We start from the raw sequence: 19,619 nt of genomic DNA on the forward strand, positions 1-19,619 counted from the left end.
AACAGTGAAACCATGAGGACGAATTCCCTGCTACCGCTCTGGGGCCGCAGGGTCCCAACGTTGTCTCCAGGTGCCTCGTCCTTCTGCCACCTCAGAACCATGCCGAGGCTCTCCAGGAGGTTTATGCTGCCCATCCTCTGTGCCTTCATTACCCTGAGCTTTGTAGCCTTCTTCCTGTCACACAATACCAAGCACAACACCCCAGAACATGACATCAAGGACAAACGGGACAAGATCAGGGAGATGATGAAGCATGCGTGGGACAGCTACAGACAGCACAGCTTTGGTCATAATGAACTGCAGCCCCTGTCAAAGAAAGAACATTCCTCCACTATCTTTGGTAAATCCCAGCTAGGTGCGACTATAGTGGACTCTTTAGACACTCTGTACATCATGGGACTTCACAAGGAGTTCAAGGATGGACAGGAGTGGATTGAACAGAACCTGGACTTTGACGTCGATGCTACGGTCTCTGTCTTCGAGGCCAACATCCGTTTCGTAGGAGGACTGCTGGCTGCTTACTACATCTCTGGACAAGAGATATTCAAACTGAAGGCGGTGCAATTGGCTGATAGGTTGCTTCCTGCCTTCGATCAACACGCCTACAGGCATTCCCTGGCCCATGGTCAACCTCAAAAGTGGTGAAGGTGGTATGCATTGGTCATCAAACAGCGTTTTGGCTGAGTTCGGGACCCTCCACATCGAGTTTGTTCACCTTACATACCTAACTGGGAACCCTGTCTACTATCAGAAGGTGATGCACATCCGTAAGTTGCTAGCCAAAATGGACCGCCCCAACGGACTGTATAGAAACTACCTCAATCCTCACACAGGCCGCTGGGGACATGACCATGTCTCAGCAGGATGTCTTGGGGACAGCTTCTATGAGTACCTCCTGAAAGCATGGCTTGTGTCTGACATGCAACGTACACATAGTGGCACTGTGATAGATCATACCAACTTATGATTCAAGTCTGTCTTTTGTTCATTCTTTCTGTGCTTCTGTCTCTCGCCTTCCACTCTCTCGTTTAGAATATTGGACTACTAAGCTGGTGAGGTTGTTTGTTCCCTTTTCCAGAGGACTTCTAACCTGCTGGCTTAACCTGGAATCGTTGTTAGTGTGGTTTCCCTATAGGGAAACCAGACTATAGTAGGCCTACTTGCCTGACTTTCTTGAGACGGGTATGGCTGAAGGAGTTTAGCCTTCAGTCTTGACTTTCTTACTCCATCTTTCTTTCCGGATAAACTTTATTTTGCTGGGCGATTCCCACAGTTTTGGCGGCACGCACTTCGGCCATATGTCAAATTGACTGGCCTTGTGTGGCTCATCAGGAACCGTGTACTTGCATTTTGCCAAGAGATATAGTTATCGTATATATATATTATATAATAATATATATATAATAATAATAACTACTAATTGAAGCCGAGGCCGAATTGGGCCGAATCGCATGGATGAGCCCTGACAGCACATGGTTGGTGCTACAGACTCCAAATTTCGCACGCAGATAGCTCAGACCTTTGCCTACGTTCTTAGCTAGGCCTCGACCCGACCTGATATGCGGTTTTCCGGAACCAACGCTAAAGGTTCGGAATCTCCATATGCGGAGTCCTGACTACTAATTGAAGCCAATGGACGCCGAATCCGAATTGGCCCGAATCGCATGGATGAGCCCTGACAGCACATGGTTGGTGCTACAGACTCCAAATTTCGCACACAGATAGCTCAGACCTTTGCCTACGTTCTTAGCTAGGCCTCGACCCGACCCGATACACAGTTTTTCGGATCCGGCACGATAGGTTTGGAATCTCCGTATGCGGAGATGACTGACATCGGGCTGTTCTGGAGCAAGCGCTGACTCATTGTGACATCACTTCATAAAAGGCTCTGACATCACATACGCTAGACTACTAATTGAATGGGGTTTGCATTAAAGGGGGAACCGGCACTGTGTCTGCAACACAGTCAGAGGCACAGACAGATACAGAGATCTCCATAATGGGCATAAAGGGACACAGACAAACAGATACAGAGATCTCCATATATGGGCATAAAACTATGACAACAGGTATAATGGGGTTTGCATTAAAGGGGGAACCGGCACTGTGTCTGCAACACAGTCGGAGGCACAGACAGATATAGAGATCTCCATAATGGGCATAAAGGGACACAGACAAACAGATACAGAGATCTCCATATATGGGCATAAAATGGATGCAGACAGAGAGATACAGATATCTCCATATATGAGCATAAATGGACACAGGCAAACAGATGGTCAATACAGGCCCTACAGAGATCTCCATATATGGGCATAAAATGGACACAGACAGACAGATAACTCCATATATGGGCATAAATGGACACAGGCAAACAGATGGTCAAAACGGGTCCTACAGAGATCTCCATATACAGTATGGGCATAAAATGGACGTAGACAGACAGATATCTCCATATATGGGCATAAATGGACACACACAAACAGATGGTCAAAACAGATCCTATGACAACAGGTATAATGGGGTTTGCATTAAAGGGCGGGGCATTCATTCCCTATTTACATTGTTCCCGAGTTGGCCAGGGCGCCAACTATACTAGCTTCTAGTATAGTTTAATGTATGAGTGAATTAATTCTCTCCATTGACTTCTATGGGAAAATGCAAAAATTAAACTTTTCCCAAAAATGGAGATAATAGATAATATCATAGATATCTGAGGTCATAGGCCACATGAGAATTACACAGTATGCCCATATATGGGCACTCCAAGATATGGGCTTAATATTGATGACATCAGGGATCTCCATAAAAGGGACAAGGACTGACACAGAGATCTCCATAATTATGGCCATTAATGTATTTATTAGTGAATACATTTTTCTCATTGACTTGAATGGGGAAAATTCAAATGGTAAGACGCAATTTGCATCCAGAATAGCATCTTTCTAGTTGTGCCTTGTGTAGTGATGCTGGGACAGCAGACACGTTTCCTGACCAGCGTTGCTCACAACCGCCTCGTTCCCCTCCCCATTCCTGAGCCTTCTCCTTCGTCCTTCCTTGACTATTTCTCTATTTGTTCAGCACCACAGTTGGTGGCATCAACTTTGTAGACAGTTAGCAGCTTCCAAGAGCTTTACCTCAGAGTAAACCATCTGTAAAGGTACTCTCCTTAATTATCTGAGTTCATATGTAAGGTGCATGGCACCATCTTGTGGCTGTGTATGTAGACAAAACAATATTTTACATAGATTTCCTAACCTGCATCTTTGCTGGCAAGTTTGTCTCATGCAAACCCCTGCACTTTAAATGCATTTTTTTTTGTGGAGCACTTCTGATTTTAATAGTTATTCCTTGACTATTTCTCTATTTGTTCAGCACCACAGTTGGTGGCATCAACTTTGTAGACAGTTAGCAGCTTCCAAGAGCTTTACCTCAGAGTAAACCATCTGTAAATGTACTCTCCTTAATTATCTGAGTTCATATGTAAGGTGCATGGCACCACCTTGTGGCTGTGTATGTAGACAAAACAATATTTTACATAGATTTCCTAACCTGCATCTTTGCTGGCAAGTTTGTCTCATGCAAACCCCTGCACTTTAAATGCATTTTTTTTTGTGGAGCACTTCTGATTTTAATAGTTATTACTTTAAGATCAGGTCAAAGCTTATGCAATCCCATTCTGCCTCTGTTTATTCCTGCTCATTAAAGCTCACCAGTAGCTGTCATTTCTTGTATTTCTATAAAGACATGTCCCATGTTGGCTGGTGTTGTGTCAGGGGTGAGTACTGTACAATTTGATACATCAAGAGTCCATATAGATATAGTGAAACTGTACCTAAGACAGAAAATAAAAGTGAACACAAAACACAATTTAAGAAGTATACTACCAGTATGGAGATTGGAGCTACTGTACACCTTTCAAATTACCATACTGTAAAAGGGACTGATTCTTACAGTAGACCTTGTTGGACAAAACTTGAATTAACTATTGACTGGGAGCAACTTACATGACACTGTGCAGAACCTATCTTTACCTTTTAAAACCGAAAGGGACCTTAACTCTCAAATACCTGGAACGTTAGATTTTAACCACTTTAACCATTATTTTATGCTTTAACTTTAGAAGAATAGCAGATATACAAGCTCACAGCGCGCTTGTAGATCTGCTATTTTTGAAAAATCGTGAAAATGAGTGCAAATCTTTGAATATCTTTGACCCGACTTCTAAATCCTTCCCCTAAATCATGCTGTTCTCAAACCTTTTCATGTCAAGGACCCCCAAAATTACAGGTATTTGGCCACGGACCCCCATCTCAAAATATGTTGTTCCAGGGACCACCCAGAAGTAAATATTTGAGTTACAAACGTTCGCTTTTAAGTAGATATATTCAAAGACTTGCAAAAAAAAAAAGAAACATGATTTTTCAAAAATAGCAGATCTACAAGCTCACAGTGTGCCGCGCCGTGAGCTTGTAGATCTGCTATTTTTCAAATGTTAAAGCATTCAATATGCCCAGGCCTAAATGTTTACCTATGAATTAATCACCCCATGGAGACTTAAATCATGGATATTTATGTGTGCCTCCATAAGGAAGAAAGCAGGCTCTGCAGGTCTCCATAATAGGGACCACTGCTGGTCATCAAACTATTGGCTTAGGAATGCGACAAAAACAAAAACATCCATGGACTATCCCTTTAATCAATCAAGTAAATTTAGAGTCTAAATGGACTCTTAACTAGTAGGGACAAGTCCACTTTTATCAATGAAGTAAATTAAAAACTCTATCAAGCAGCTTTTCAAAAATAGATTTTAATCAAGGTGATATTAACATACATATTACATACATATTCTGTACATTCTGAAAAATTTCAATAAATATATTGTTTTTTTTTTTTTTTTTAAAGGTGCTGTTCATGGAGAACATTATGACACAATAGGGAGAATAGTTTCTAAGCTATTCTCCAGGATGTTGCTTATGTACTGGTGGTTTTTAGAACATTAGGTTTCAGGCAATCATAATGAGGACAAAGGACAAAGAAAACCAAAAGCCAAGTTTACTGAAAGTAAAAAAAAAAAAAATGTTAATTGTACATAACTCAAGGTTGTTAAATTAAAATCTGCATAACTTCTAACAAATGTAACTCTTCCCACAATAAACGTATATTTTAGTAATAACAAAACTGAAAGACAAGCTGAAATGTATCTCTCAAGAACAGATTTAGTGCTACACTAGGAACAAAACAGAGAGGGCGCTGTTTTTCCCTTTTCCCTGTTTTACCCTATTCTTAATACAAAAGTAACAAAACAAAGTAGTCTAACTAGTAACTAAAGTTTTCAAATAACTGTAGTGGAGTAAAAGTAAAAATGCTGCCTCTGAGATGTACAGTAGTTGAGTAGAAGTGAAAATGAAAATCGCCCTGTGCCTAGGGCCCAGTTTGACATCAATACGGCCCTGGTCTTACTCAATCTAATTGTTCAATCGTACTTCTCTTGCACAATGCCTTAGCAAATAACTCTTTGAAAGCCTCCTTTGTTATGCTTGGTTTGGTAGGGGGCCTTGCCAGCTGGACGGGTTCTTCATAGGTTACAGAAGTGGGGAAAGCCTCCTTTGTTATGCTTGGTTTGGTAGGGGGCCTTGCCAGCTGGACGGGTTCTTCATAGGTTACAGAAGTGGGGAAAGCCTCCTTTGTTATGCTTGGTTTGGTAGGGGGCCTTGCCAGCTGGACGGGTTCTTCATAGGTTACAGAAGTGGGGATCACCAAAAGCAAAAAGCATTCATCACTACTAGACCCTTCCTCCATATCACTACTATCAATACTGCACTCAGGTTGGCTACTTGAGCCAAAGCTGATTGGGTCGAGGCTTTCACTATGAGGGATGGGATCGCCAGGAAGGCTGGGGTCGCAGTTAAGGCTGGCGTCGCTGTGACAGCCACTGTCAACCACGTGTGGCTTGGTGGGGCTTCCGTCTTGGGAAGACCTGGACTGCTTGGTGGGGCTTCCGTCTTGGGAAGACCTGGACTGCTTGGTTGGGCTTCCGTCTTGGGTAGACCTGGACTGCTTGGTTGGGCTTCCGTCTTGGGTAGACCTGGACTGCTTTCTTCTGCTCTTCCTAGACGTCCTGCTCCCCCTGTGAGAGACTGGATCACCGTGATGGCTGGAGTCGCTGTTAAGGCTGTTGTCACTGTGAAAGCTGCTCTCATTTAAGCGTGGTTGCTTGGTGAGGCTCCCGTCTTGGCCGGACTGCCTTCTCCTGCTCTTCCTCACAGTCCTCCTTCCCTTTTTAACAACCACCATACACTTCTTAAGGTTTCTAGAATGAAAGAGTGACAGTTTATAGTATTCAGTTCATTTTGTTTTTGCTTTATTCACTGCACCCATATTAGATATTTGTACATGTTTGTGATATTAATGCAAATCAACATATTTGTTCTATTATTATTATTTCTCCAAAATTGTAGACCATGGAATAGAATACCATGTTAATACCACGGGAGTGTGTTTTTTAAGAATTGAGAATTGTTATATTATTTATGATTTCATTATGAAGTTTAAGGGATAGCTCACCCATACATCGATTACTCATATTTTGTTTTTGGCGCATTCCTAAGCCAATAATTTGATGACCAGATGTGGTTCCCTATGGAGACAGAGTCTCCTCAATTTACTGGCATAGGAAAGTGACAAAAACTAAAAAATATTCCTGAATTTAAGTCTCCATGGGTGACCAGTCGCTATGCCCCTCCTAAACCCGTCCTTGTCCAATGCCAAGTTAGCAACAGGTTACTAAGGCAGGTGACTTGGCAAGCTGCCATGGCGCCGTGCATCGGTGTACCGAGTCTGGCTGCTAGATAGAGATGGGATTTATGTTTTTTTTAAGTGAGCCGGATCTCTGAGATCCGTTCCTTTCAAAGAGCCGTTCAAAAGACTGGCTCATTTTAGTTACTGGTTACTTTGTAGATTTTGATTATGATTGCAAATCACTTCCACCCCAATACATTTTGGCCATTGGATACATTTCTGGCATTTGAAAAATAGACGATCTACAAGCTCACAATGTGTCACGTTGCGATGCATTGTGAGCTTGTAGATCGGCTATTTTCAAATGATTTTTCTACATTTTACTCATTGGAAAACCTGTGAAACAGGACATTCTGCATAATGAGTACGTTATAATATTGGTACTTTAAGTACATTTTGATACCAATACTATTTTACTTTTACTCAAGTACATTAAAATTCCAAACTTGATTGCAGTATTGATATTTTTACCTAAGTAAAGAAATTGAGTACTTTTCCCACCACTGTTCATTAGAAAGGAACGACCGAATCCTATCGTTCATTTCAAAGAGCCGATTCGTTCGCGAACGTCCCACCCACTCGCTCCGTGTCAAACAAACACTGAAACAAAAACAGAATGGATTACTGACCTACACAAACCTACGGGAATAATTTAGAAGCACTTTAACAGAAAATATAACTGGTAACACTTGTGTACTGTATGTTAATCTGACTTTAGTATATGCTATTGTTTTCTTCCGTGCGTTTGTGGCAGGTAACCCATTCAGGCCGGGAACACATTTTGCTGTTTGGGAGGGGCTTACAGTACATGTACAGTATGTAGCAACATATTTGTTTTGTAGGCTAATTTCTGATTTAGCCCTATTCTATAGGTTAGGCCTAAATGTGGGATTTTGACAGCTGGCTTCTCCTCCTCTTAACGGAACGCCGTTCCGGCCCCAAATATTTTAACGGAACGGGGATTCCGGCCGTTCCTGCTCACTTTCACCACTGTGTATTTCCTGGGGTTTCCAACTCTAGCAGCCAGACTCGGTACACGCCGCCATGGCAGCTTGCCAAGTCACCTGCCTTAGTAACCTGTTGCTAACGTGGCATTGGACAAGGACGGGTTTAGGAGGGGCATAGCGACTGGCTCATTGATAGGAAAAAAGAAGAAAAAAAGAAAAAGTCAAGGGGGTGAACTCTCTTTTAAGTTAAGAGCAGTGATTAGTAGACTATATTTTGGGGGTACTTCAACATTCAGTCTATTATAAAATGTATAATTTGGGCATTCACTCTTATGTTTTAGTTCACAGGATTGTGTCTCCCAAATATGTATTTATGCAATTCATGTTCCCAACTACTCTCCCTATTGCTATCTGTAGGATCTGTCTATCCACATGCCATCTAAATACAATTTTAGGATTTCTGGTCAATCTATATGATTATCTAAGTAACATACATAATACAAGAAACCAACATTCACATTCTAGGGTAAAAACCCTCTTGCACACCCATTCGTCAGTGTGCCAATGACAAACTAGCTGCTATTTTGTAATGAAAGGAGGACTGAAACAGAACATTTTAAAAACAACAAGTGTGTGTTTGTTTGTTACCTCTTTAGGAAAATGTGTGGTCTGGAACAGGTTCTTTGGTCCATCTCACCAGTCGGCTGTTTCATACGGAATCGCTCTCTGACACGCTTGATGATGGGGTCGTCCCACTCCCAAGGAGGACTGGAAAGAAGTTAACAAAGCTGCCACTGAATCTACCAACATCAATACCAGCAAACATATTTCTAGAGCGCACTGTGCACACTTACGATTTAATGCTGTCTTCTTGTCTTCTTAGTCTTCTTGTGCCGCGCCTTTTCTGCATGACCCACTGGTCACATGTCAAGGAAGTAGGATCTGGTCAACAAATCAAAGCTCAATTTAAGACCATGTCAAAACAGCTTTTGCCAGACACTTTACAGTGAGGCGAAGATTGGGTACGCGTCTGTATAAACCGCAAAGAAACTGGCCCAACAAAATGTTACCACCATTTGGTTGAGGTTTTCCAGCATTCGAACACCAGTAAGACTCCCTAATCGGGAGATAAGTGACCGTCGCATACACAAACTTTAAAAGGCAATGGTGGCCAAACAGGGGGGAATATGGGAAATGGGACAGATTCATGTTGTTGACATGACTTTAGAGATACTGTGTACCGCTTTGTGTGATTTTAGGGAAAAATCTGTAGGAGCAGTGTCCAAAAATGTGTTTTGCAAGAATCGGCCTCATGGTGGCGCTAGAAGAGGGCCATGTGAGAAATGAGTGATTTGGCAACCAAGGAGTGTGTGAGCAAAGTTTGGCATGGATCAGGGCAACGGTGGTGGAGATGAGTAGGGCAAAAGTATGACGTGTGACTGACAGACTTACAGCCGGTGGAGGTTTTGATAGTGAGGTCGCAATAATTATAGGCAAAACAGTGCTCACCATAATTATCTAAGAACTGCCTTTTCTGAACGGCTTTCCTGAGCGGCCTTTTCTTCTTAACTGTTTGGTACAACTTTTGGCACACAGAACACATGCCCACATTGCCCAGCATATGTGGGGAGGAAGGGTCGGACATTGTGCTGTCAAATGACTGTTCAGAGAGACACTGCTGGTCTGATAGCTCCGTCGATTCTTGCTCTTCTCCAGCATCAACCACCACCGTTGTCGCTGCTTCATCGATGATGTCTAGCAAGTCCCTGGTGGTCCCCTTGCCTGAGACACTGTTGCCCCTTCTCTGCCGGTTACTTCTCACCCTGCGCAGTACAGTGTCCTTGCAGTTCTTCCTCATGTGGCGCTTCCACTCTACACGATACTCAAGTGTCACCTTTGAGAGAGCACATTGACATTGTACACACAGAGTGTGGGATGTGGTTAGCAGGAATGTGCCTATTCAAAAGTGTAAAAGATACAATCAAGGCTCTAAAAAAGTGCATTTTTGATGGGTTTTTAAACCCACCATCCGATAAAATTCATTGCACAGAAACCTGAACAATGAGTCTGAAGTGTATTATTCTTTTCGTTGTGAATATGTCACAGAACAAAACAACTGATTGAAGACTTTATTAGAAGTTTGCATAGAAAAAGGTACAGTTTCATGACGGTACAGTTCACTGTCAACTTAAAGGAGATCCTAGGAAAGTACTTGGCTTATTTACACAGGAAACCATTGAAGTATCTCATATAAAACATATATAAGTTGTCATTAATTCTGTCAAGCAGGGATCACGTGAAGGATCACCTGCAAATTGTATCCCATTTCACTGTAGTGTGAAGAAACAGCCAACAATGAGTGATATACCAACCAACCTTGCAGAAGCCCTCGACTGTATGTCCAGTGACAGAAGAGGATCTGTGGATTTGGGCGGATATTAAGCAACTTTTAAAGCTGAAGACTGATTCATGATTGATTGATTGATTAATTGATTGCAAGCTAGCTGACAACTAGCTCTGGGTCCCGGAGACGCGATGGAGACGCGATGGACCTCTGGTCCTGACAGACGGCTGACTAAAAGACTAGACCAGGATTTCTCCACCCCTGCGAGGGCTCAACTTCAGTCAAAATAAACAAAACTACTTCGCTAAGCGAGATTTCCCCGTTTTGGTCTTGAAAGTATAACTAGTCTAGTTTTTTAGCCAGCCGCCTGTCTACTAGAGCATCTCTGGACCAGAGCAAGCTGACAACCTGGACACACATGAGTAAACACAACAGGCTGTGACTTATTTTAAAAACTTACTGGGTCTCAAATCGTTCACAGTTGATCTGTTTTGAAATCTTCACGACCATTGTCGGTCGTTGTTGTTAACACGTCCACTATCAGTCGTTCTACAGTGAAGCTACTTTAATACTTTTGTCTGTCAATTTTAATATTTAGAAGCTAGTAGAGCTTCCGCTGCATCTTCTTTCTTTGATTATTGGCGTACGGTCGCTGTGAGCACATGACATACCGCCCCCTACCGCAGTGGTTCGCAAACTATCTGGAATGGATTGGTGTGAATTATTCTTCATTTGGTTGTAAAGTGTAGGCTAAGTTATTAAACTTAAAATGCCAGTGTACTATAAACATGACCACATCTCCATTATATATGATGTCCAAGGATTATATGATATTAAAACAAGGCAAAACTTGTACAAAAATCAACCACAACACCACAAAACGAACATTCAGGCAAAATGCATGCCTTGAACAATTTGCATATTTTTGTTACAGGGATTTTCAAAATGTAGTATTTTCAAGTGAATGTCTTGATCTTTATTAGGTAGAGCAAATCTATTATGACTCATAAAAAGGAGACTTTCCATAATGTGGCAGGCTAGGCTATTGGAGAACAACTTACTGATTAACACATTCCTTATGTGTTTGTTGGTTTATTAGTTTATATTTAGCTCAGAGATAGGTCTATATATCTATTCTATACTATGGAGAAAGGGACCAAATCAAGTAAATTCTCTCATTGATTTAATAAAGTTGAAGGAGTCATGTTGATCATTACAGACAATGGAGACTTGGGGAGAATTTGTGTTTGAAAGCTATCCTCCAAGAATCGAGGTCTTTAGGGTTAGGCTTCTAATGTTCCCAACTACTCCACCAGAGGTAGCTCCATAGACTTTTAAACCATACAAATGTAAAGCTATCTGTAGCATCTGTTTGAACTTGCTATCTAAATAACATTTTAGGAGTTATGGTCAATCAATATGGTTATCAAAGTAACATAAGTAATACAAGAAACCAACATACATAGAATAACTAGCTTTTAAGTGACAAAAAGTGCAGTGGTATGACAGAGGAGTAGGCTAATGGTGGCTAAGGTAGAGTAGAGTTTGAAGAGGTTTGTTTTCAACTCAGTCACTTATTGGAGGACTTTGCCCACAGGCCAGGGCTTTGCAGAGACATTCTCAACAGAAAGGGAGGAATGTGGAAAGAATTGCATGAGTTCTCCAGCACATGGAACTGACTTGAAAGAGAAGAAAGCCATAGAAGAGAAAGATAGACAGTAATACAAGTAGAGGGGCCAGAATGTGGAAAGCATTTGTACAAGTGTGTTTCCTGCTGAGCACAGTCAAGGAGCTGAACGGGGCTGGAGGGGAAAATAAAAGCCAGTCTGCTGTAGAAAACAGTGGTTTTGAGGGCAAAGACGTCCACATGCCCACTACTCCAGCATCCTCCAGTAGGTTCTCGGGTCATCTGTTGGTGATTCCTGTGGACGGGAGTCACTGGGTGGACTTCAAAGCTGTAGCCCAAGAAATGGGTCGCCGTGGACACAGAGTAACCGTGGTGATGCCCGCGGTCTCTCTGCGTCTGGGTCCTGGTAAACACTACACCACTTTGACATTTCCTGTCCCTTATGGGCAGGCGGAAGTCGATGCCCTTTTCGCTGGGATTTCAGAAACAATGACCAAATCCATCATGGAGAGGTTGGGTCATATGTCACAAATGATGAACGTCATCCACAGCACTGCAGAAAGTCTGCTGCGTAACACAAGTCTCATCTCACATCTATCACAGCAGGTGAGTGGATAGGCCTATGTACACTACAGTCATGTATGATTGGCACAATGCTTTAGACCAGGGGTCTTCAACAACGGGTCCGGGACCCCTATGGGGTCCTCAGAGTTACTACAAGGTGTCCTCCAAATCTTTGTGTGATATTTTCGGTGAAGAGGTTTGGTGTAGAGGGGAAAAAGAGCAGACTAAGTACAGAGTGAAAGGTCAAGTTTATTAAGTATTGATTGTTCAAGTGGTTAAATATCTGAAACAAATTGGCATGAATGCAAAATACACTGATGATTGTGTTGTCAAACAATGAAACTATATGGAATCTATGAAAAGGTTGTGGGGGTCCCTGCTTCGTCTCTCTCTCTCAACTAAGGGGTCTTTGGCCTTGCTTTGTCTCTCTCTCAACTAAGGGGTCCTTGGCCTGAAAACGTTGAAGACCCCTGCTTTAGGCCCCTTTGGTGTGTGCTTAAGTGTGCTTTATTGCCACAGCAAGGTGATAACTATTCTTAAATAAATGAGTTTCACAGAATGGTGATTGTCACTGAGGCAAAATGTTGGCTTCCACTGAAAATGATTTCATGAAACCTATCAACATCTGTGCATATGAAACTACATTATACCCTCCCACCCCTCTCCTTCTGCAGGGCTTTGACGCTGTTCTAACAAGTCCTATGCTGCCAACAGGTTCTCTGATAGCCAGGAAGATTGGTGAGTGCTTCTGTGGTGATACACACAATTGAGATGGTTTCCATGTCCCTCAACCCTCTCTCCCTAAGAATCTACAAATTCATTATTTTAGGTCTGCCCGCCATCAATTTACTGAGAGGAATTCCGTGTGGCATGGATATGAAGGCCTCTGCCTGCCCCGCCCCTCCCTCATATGTTCCTCGGTTCTTCAGTCGATCAACAGATAAAATGAACTTCAAGGAGAGAGTTCTCAACACTTTGGTGAGCAAACCTTACAGTAAAACATACAAATGTACAGGATAACCTACATGCACTTTAACGCACACCCAATATACATTTCATGAAAGGTGACCAGGCCACATTAGTTTTAAAACATAACATTAGGCCTTAAAAACAGAACAGGCCACTTTATTGGGTACACTCATTTAGTATTGTGGGGTTGCCTGGTCCAACAGATTATTTCTGAAAAGTTGCCATACATACCATGAGATGCACATAAAACGAGAACAACAGAGATATTCACTTTGAAGTAAGGAGTATTATTAAAGATTTCTCTTTAATTGCTTCAGGCATCAAATACATTTCTGTAGGCCTACTTTTAGCTTTTTAATGGATGTAATTACAAAATGTAGTACCCACATATGCCAGTATACCCTGATAAAAGTATCAAACTGTCAAAATGAACTGAAACAAGAATACAGGAAATTACATCTACCCTGTTAAAAGCGTTTCTGTGGAGGACCCGCTAGATTGTTTTATAATGTACTGTAAATGTGATTTACAAATACAAATGTCTGATTTTGGTCTAACAGATTGCTTTAATGGAGCCATTGATGTGTCGATTGATGTACTGGCATTATGACAGGATAGCTTTTGAGTTCCTGGGAGAAGATGTTGGTACAGCTGAGGTTATAAAAGACGCTGCCATCTGGCTGATGAGGTAACTGGAAAAATGTTTATGTTCTGTCTGCAGGAGCCTAGCCGTCTATATAACAGAGGTTCTCAACCTGTGGGTCGGTACCGCCCGCATGATTTTGGAGGGGTCCCCAGATGACAGTGCCAGTGAACTGACAATTGAACGGCTTTTAAGACATTTTTAATACCTCCAAAAGAAAGAAAAGAAAAAGCCATTACTGCATCAAAAGTAATCAACAAACTTTACTCTGAAAACTGGTCAAATATTGGCCAAATTGTCAAATAATATTAGAGACAAAAATAGTGGAACTGAGTCAAACAATTGAATGCCTCAACTCCTACATTCCAAGTGCTTATCAGGGTGGTGGTTCCCCAGTTCAAATATGATTATTTTGTAGGGTCACAAGCTGAAAAGGTTGAGAACCACTGGTCCATAACAGGGTTGGTCTGTGTGTCTTGTCTGTCTTGTGCATACTGGCAATAGGCTACATACATTCCTCCTCTCTTTTTATTTCACATTGGTTTTATACTTTTGGAAATAATAGTCATACAGTACATGTCATAGATATGTCATAGACAACTGATGTCATGGACAATTGACGACATAGGGTAGCTATGCCGTTCCCAAGTGGATCTTGAGATCCACTATTAAATTCTTTATGTAGGGATAATGAATTCATGCTCTCTCTCTGCACACAATAATAAACTGCATACAGGACTGACTTCACACTGGACCACCCACGCCCTCTCATGCCCAACGTGGTGCTGGTGGGAGGCATGAACTGTGACCTGAGGAACCCTCTACCCGAGGTAAGATGTACAGTATGTTTATGTCTCACAGAGAGAGGGAGAGAGAGAGAGAGTGACATCATGCAGGGCAGAATTAGGACGATAGTCTAGTCCTATGCACTCATAATCAAAATAAAAAATCGAACCTCTGTTCGAAGTGGAGCTGTGTGTGTGTGTGTGTGTGTGTGTGTGTGTGTGTGTGTGTGTGTGTGTGTGTGTGTGTGTGTGTGTGTGTGTGTATTGCAGTTGATGCTCAGGGCAGGCTAGACTCAACAGCACCTCTCTGGTCACCCAGGGTTACTACATACAGGCTACATACAGACCCACAGACCCACCCACATACCCACCCACATACCTACACACACGGCCACGTATAGGGAGCTTGTGTTCCACACAGCTCCAAAAAGAGAGCATTCAAATTGTATAACCACCTAAAAGAAAGTGACCCAGATGCACTCCATAACAAGGCACTCACACACAGAGAAACTCCAGAGTGATAAAAAATTATAAACCCCCATATCTGCTGGGTGAAGTACAACAATGTGCAAACACAGCAGCAACAATTGTTGCTGTCTGTGATAGGAGAAGGATATCAACTGGAACTCAACCACCGTAAAGAATATTAATCATTGTATATATCCCTGCACTGCCTGCAATGCATGTATGCTTGATACATGCAAACTGTTTCACTCCTTTCACTTATACATATTTTGTTTCGATTGTATTGTGCATACTTCTGCTTTGGCAATGTAAACGTATGTTTTCTCAGCCCTTTGAATTGAATTGAATTGACAAAGTGAGAGAGATGCTACTGTCCACCTACTGTACAGTATATGTGTTTGGTTGTGCAGGACCTACAGCCTTGGGTGTCAGGAGCTGATGGTTTTGTGGTGTTCACCCTGGGATCCATGGTGTCATCTCTGCCAGAGGAGATAGCTGTTGTCTTTCTGGAAGCCTTCAGACAAATTCCACAAAAGGTAGAGACACTTACATTGTATAGATAAAAGTCATGTAACAGGAAAGCCCAAGAAAGTATTCCAATATATCAGACAGTATTATAATTGTCCTACAGGTTATATGGCGATACACTGGCCCAGTTCCTGGCAACCTCCCAGAAAATGTAAAGATGATGAAATGGGTACCACAGAATGACCTACTAGGTACTGTGACAGCACTGCAACTCTGGATAGCACAGTCAATTTTATAGCAACAGTACTTATATCTATAATATGATAATGATGTATCATCTAGTAGTCTGTGTGTGTGTGTGTGTGTGTGTGTGTGTGTGTGTGTGTGTGTGTGTGTGTGTGTGTGTGTGTGGGTGGGTGTGTGTGTGTGTGTGTGTGTGTGTGTGTGTGTGTGTGTGTGTGTGTGTGTGTGTGTGTGTGTGTGTGTGTGTGTGTGTGTGTGTGTGTGTGTGTGTGTGTGTGTGTGTGTGTGTGTGTGTGTGTGTGTGTGTGTGTGTGCGTGCGGGGGGGTGTGCGGGTGTGTGTGTGCATGCCATGTTTGTTTGTTAGCACACCCTGGAGTACGGGCTTTTATCACTCACGCTGGCTCACATGGTCTCTATGAGGGAGTGTGTCATGCTGTTCCCATGGTGATGTTGCCAATCACGGGAGAACAGCCTGACAATGCTCAGCGGATGGCGAGCAGGGGAGTGGGCGTGGTCTTGGACCTAAAGACCGTCACTGTGGAAACCCTCCTTCAAGGACTAGGTGATGTCATCAATAGCACCAGGTGAGGGGTCAAAGGACATTTCCTATTGCACTGTACAGTCCTGTGGAGATTGATGGTTGAGAAAGTGCTAAAGAACCATCTGAAAATCATTAAAATATTGTACGGTAGAAGTTAGAACAATAGTTAAGAATGAAGTTCAGGTTCCATTTACAGTACCCATGAGGCTTTTTGCTTCCACAATGGACCACAATGGATTGATTGAATACTTTATTAGCCGTTTGCAAAATCAAAAGCACAAGAAAGTACAGTTCAATACAAGGTCTGCTAAGAGGATTTTAAACCCAAAAAGGCTTTGACCTTTTACAGAGGAGAACACATTTTAACCCCTTGTTTGAGCCACATCTGGGTTGAACGCGATTAGTGGAGCTCCCTCTGGTGTTGTGATTGTGGACGTCAGAGTCATATTGGATATACTCTGTCATGCTTTTTTGTGTTTTATCCGTTAGACATACAGTATGTACAAATACGGTATACTGTATGTCCATGTACAGTATATATCCATTCTTGTAAAAATAAAACATAAATCAACCTAAAAACTAATGCTTGAGAGACTTTTAATATGAATTATACCAAGACTAACGACAGCAACTTTGTATCCACGCCCCTAAACCAGTGTTTCTCAAAGTGGGGTCCAGGGACCCCCAGGGGTCCTTGAGACGGTTCCAGGGGCTCCCCAGCAAAAAGTGTCAAAATCAGTTCAAACGCACACCAGTATTGCTGACTTGCTGCTGACCTTGGTGCAAAAGTCTAAAAGTGAAGAAAAGGCTGCACACTCGTAGCCACGATTCAGCATCATTTATTTATCGAATAACTTATTGATAACCAACGTTTCGACACGGAATGGTCTTCTTCCGGGATCCTCGAAATCAGTTTAACCACTTGAAATCTATAGGCTATAAAATAGCAGATCTACAAGTTCTATAAGCGTTGTATCGCAACGCGGTGTGAGTTTGTACGGTATATTTGCTATTTTCAAATACATTTTCAACAGAGCGTTTTCAGATGGGGGTCTGCAGGCAAATACATATTAATATGGGGGTCCTTGATATGAAGAGTTTGAGAACCAATGCCCTAAAGTGTCCATAGTGTCCATATTCTGAGAACTGTAGGCAAAATAGCAGATCTACAAGCTTGTAGATCAGCTATTCTTTGGCAAAGAGGTTTGGTGTAGAGGGGAAAAAGAGCATAAGACTAAGTACAGAGTGAAAGGTCAAGTTTATTATCTGAAAACACAAATTGACATGAATCCAAAATACACTGATGATCGTGCTGTCAAACAATGAAACTATATGGAATCTATGAACAGGTTGTGGGGGTCCCTGCTTCATCTCTCTCTCAACTAAGGGTTCCTTGGCCTGAAAACATTGAAGACCCCTGCCCTAAAACCCATGCATCTGCTCTTCTGCAGGTACAAGGAGAACATAGAGAAGCTCTCAGCCCTCCATAAGGATCGTCCAATGAACCCCTCAGAGCTGTCCGTGTACTGGACAGAATATGTGATGCGGCACAAAGGAGCAGATCACCTCAGAGCCGCGGCCCATGATCTCAACTGGTTCCAGTATCACAGCTTGGACGTCATTGCAGCACTAAGTCTAGCGGTGGTAGTGGTTCTCATATTGACTGTGTCTTGCATGAGACGCTGCCTGAGTAGACTCTTCAGGAAAAGGAAACAAGATTAGCCTTCAGGCAGGATAATGGGAAGTTGGGAACCATCTACACCTCCTACTACACCCATCAAGACCCGAGGCCGATTCTACACAGGCCTTCTAAATCAGTAGTTCTCAGACGTTTTTCGTTTTTCAAAATGATTCAAGATTTTTCTAAAATGTTCAAAAATAGCAGATGTACAAGCTCGCACCGCGGCATGCCATGAAGCGCTGTGAGCTTGTAGATCTGCTATTTTTGAATAGCCAACGATAAAGTCTAAAATGACCCAGATGCTTTCTTGGTTTTAATGGGATAATTATTAAAGGACCATACTGGTGAAATGTTGACTTCTTGCAATTAGCAAAGATATCCCTGTTTTTTCAAGTGTATGGTGTGCATCCCTGCAAGGGGGAAATCCCGCTAAGGCAAACGCTGATAAGGCAAACTGGGCAAATGTACTGCCCGGGACTATGCAAGTGAACCAACAGGGTTTATGGTAGAACCTACAAGGCAATGTACTAAATAACAGAGTAGCCTCCTTTTGTTATGGTGAATGTACGGGCGTCCCGATAAGGCAAAGCACATTCAGGAGGACCTGGACCAATCAGTGATGCCTCGATTGGGGCCAGATCAAGTCAAACCATTATAGTCAGATCTGGCCCAGAATATCACCTGATTCAACCAACATAAATCCTGCCCACGAAAACGGACGTCCTGGATTAATCAGAGAGGGTCCGATCGAGGCCAGATAAATAACAGATATGTCCCGGAATATAACCTTATATGCTCATATTTCATCTAACATTACAAACAATAACAATAATCCTGTCAAACAAACATGTCCATATGACGTCCTGGTAATGACGTCAAGATCATCCTCATATGGGATGTGATCTGGCCGAGTTCTGAACGTCACCGGAGTCAACGGAAGACGTTATCATGGCGTCATTTGGCTTGCAGGGCAAAGATAGCCCTGTTTTCAAAAATGTTTGCGTACATAATTGTATGGAGTGCATACTTTTGTAGATCTCAGTACTTTATCAAATGTTATTCACTGCTGCTATTCATGTTAACTGTGTGAATACCAAACTGATCACGTGGGATCAGTCTGGCAATGCCAGGCTATGTAATTCACCCTTTTGAAGGTCTCTCCCTCTCACATACACACACTTTCTCTCTCTCTCCCTCACCTTCTTTCAGGCCTCAATTCATAAACCATTCTGAGAATACGTTGTATTGCTTTTATGTTGTGACAAGAAATAAACGTCAAAATGACGTCTTACAGGAAGAATACACTTGAGTCAAAACATGTACGTACATGATCAGTGTTTATATAATGATGAATGGCAGGATTTAAAGGAATGCAGTGTCACAAGTTCACAACTAGTTTGATTATGTATCCAGATAGTCATCAGCCATTCAAGTGAGAGGAAGAGAGAGGTGTTTGGTGTTGCAATCATTTACTCATATCATTTACTCTCTCCCTTTTAAAATACAAGAAAGCCCAGAAACACCACTTAGTGCAGTCAAT

At 42.3% G+C, this 19,619-nt stretch overlaps 2 protein-coding genes across 3 annotated transcripts; one reads left to right on the forward strand and one right to left on the reverse strand.

The window, feature by feature from the left end:
* Positions 1-4,967: 4,967 nt before the first annotated feature.
* LOC308285594 (uncharacterized protein) lies at positions 4,968-10,668 on the reverse strand. 2 transcript variants are annotated; one of them, XM_080726384.1, is made up of 7 exons: positions 10,553-10,668; positions 10,125-10,167; positions 9,258-9,642; positions 8,603-8,690; positions 8,397-8,516; positions 6,053-6,313; positions 4,968-5,980 (listed from the first exon to the last, which is right to left on the reverse strand). In XM_080726384.1, exons 1-7 carry the CDS (start codon positions 10,600-10,602, stop codon positions 5,464-5,466), a joined length of 1,464 nt encoding a protein of 487 aa, XP_080582510.1. In that variant the 5' UTR covers positions 10,603-10,668; the 3' UTR covers positions 4,968-5,463. The 2 variants fall into 2 exon arrangements, with proteins under 2 accessions (XP_080582510.1, XP_080582509.1); XM_080726383.1 differs by having other exon boundaries at positions 4,968-6,313.
* Positions 10,669-11,702: 1,034 nt separating this feature from the next.
* On the forward strand, positions 11,703-19,396 carry LOC308285592 (UDP-glucuronosyltransferase 1A1-like). The gene is made up of 9 exons (XM_080726381.1): positions 11,703-12,325; positions 12,958-13,021; positions 13,113-13,261; positions 13,813-13,940; positions 14,632-14,725; positions 15,556-15,681; positions 15,777-15,864; positions 16,222-16,441; positions 17,850-19,396. The coding sequence occupies exons 1-9, from the start codon at positions 11,834-11,836 to the stop codon at positions 18,118-18,120; spliced, it is 1,632 nt and encodes a 543-aa protein (XP_080582507.1). The 5' UTR covers positions 11,703-11,833; the 3' UTR covers positions 18,121-19,396.
* The last annotated feature ends 223 nt before the right edge of the window (positions 19,397-19,619 follow it).

The sequence above is a fragment of the Nannobrachium achirus genome (assembly GCF_963921795.1).
Source record: "Nannobrachium achirus genome assembly, chromosome: 5".
Taxonomy (NCBI): domain Eukaryota; kingdom Metazoa; phylum Chordata; class Actinopteri; order Myctophiformes; family Myctophidae; genus Nannobrachium; species Nannobrachium achirus.

Coding starts and splice junctions, on each gene's coding strand:
- LOC308285594 (XM_080726383.1), bottom strand. CDS start 10,602: ATGGTCGTGAAGATTTCAAAACAGATCAACTGTGAACGATTTGAGACC. Junction 10,168..10,552: donor TGTGAACGATTTGAGACCCA/GTAAGTTTTTAA, acceptor CCAAATCCACAG/ATCCTCTTCTGTCACTGGAC. Junction 8,691..9,257: donor GCAGTTCTTAGATAATTATG/GTGAGCACTGTT, acceptor TTTGTTGACCAG/ATCCTACTTCCTTGACATGT.
- LOC308285592 (XM_080726381.1), top strand. CDS start 11,834: ATGTGGAAAGCATTTGTACAAGTGTGTTTCCTGCTGAGCACAGTCAAG. Junction 13,022..13,112: donor TCTGATAGCCAGGAAGATTG/GTGAGTGCTTCT, acceptor TCATTATTTTAG/GTCTGCCCGCCATCAATTTA. Junction 14,726..15,555: donor TGAGGAACCCTCTACCCGAG/GTAAGATGTACA, acceptor TTGGTTGTGCAG/GACCTACAGCCTTGGGTGTC.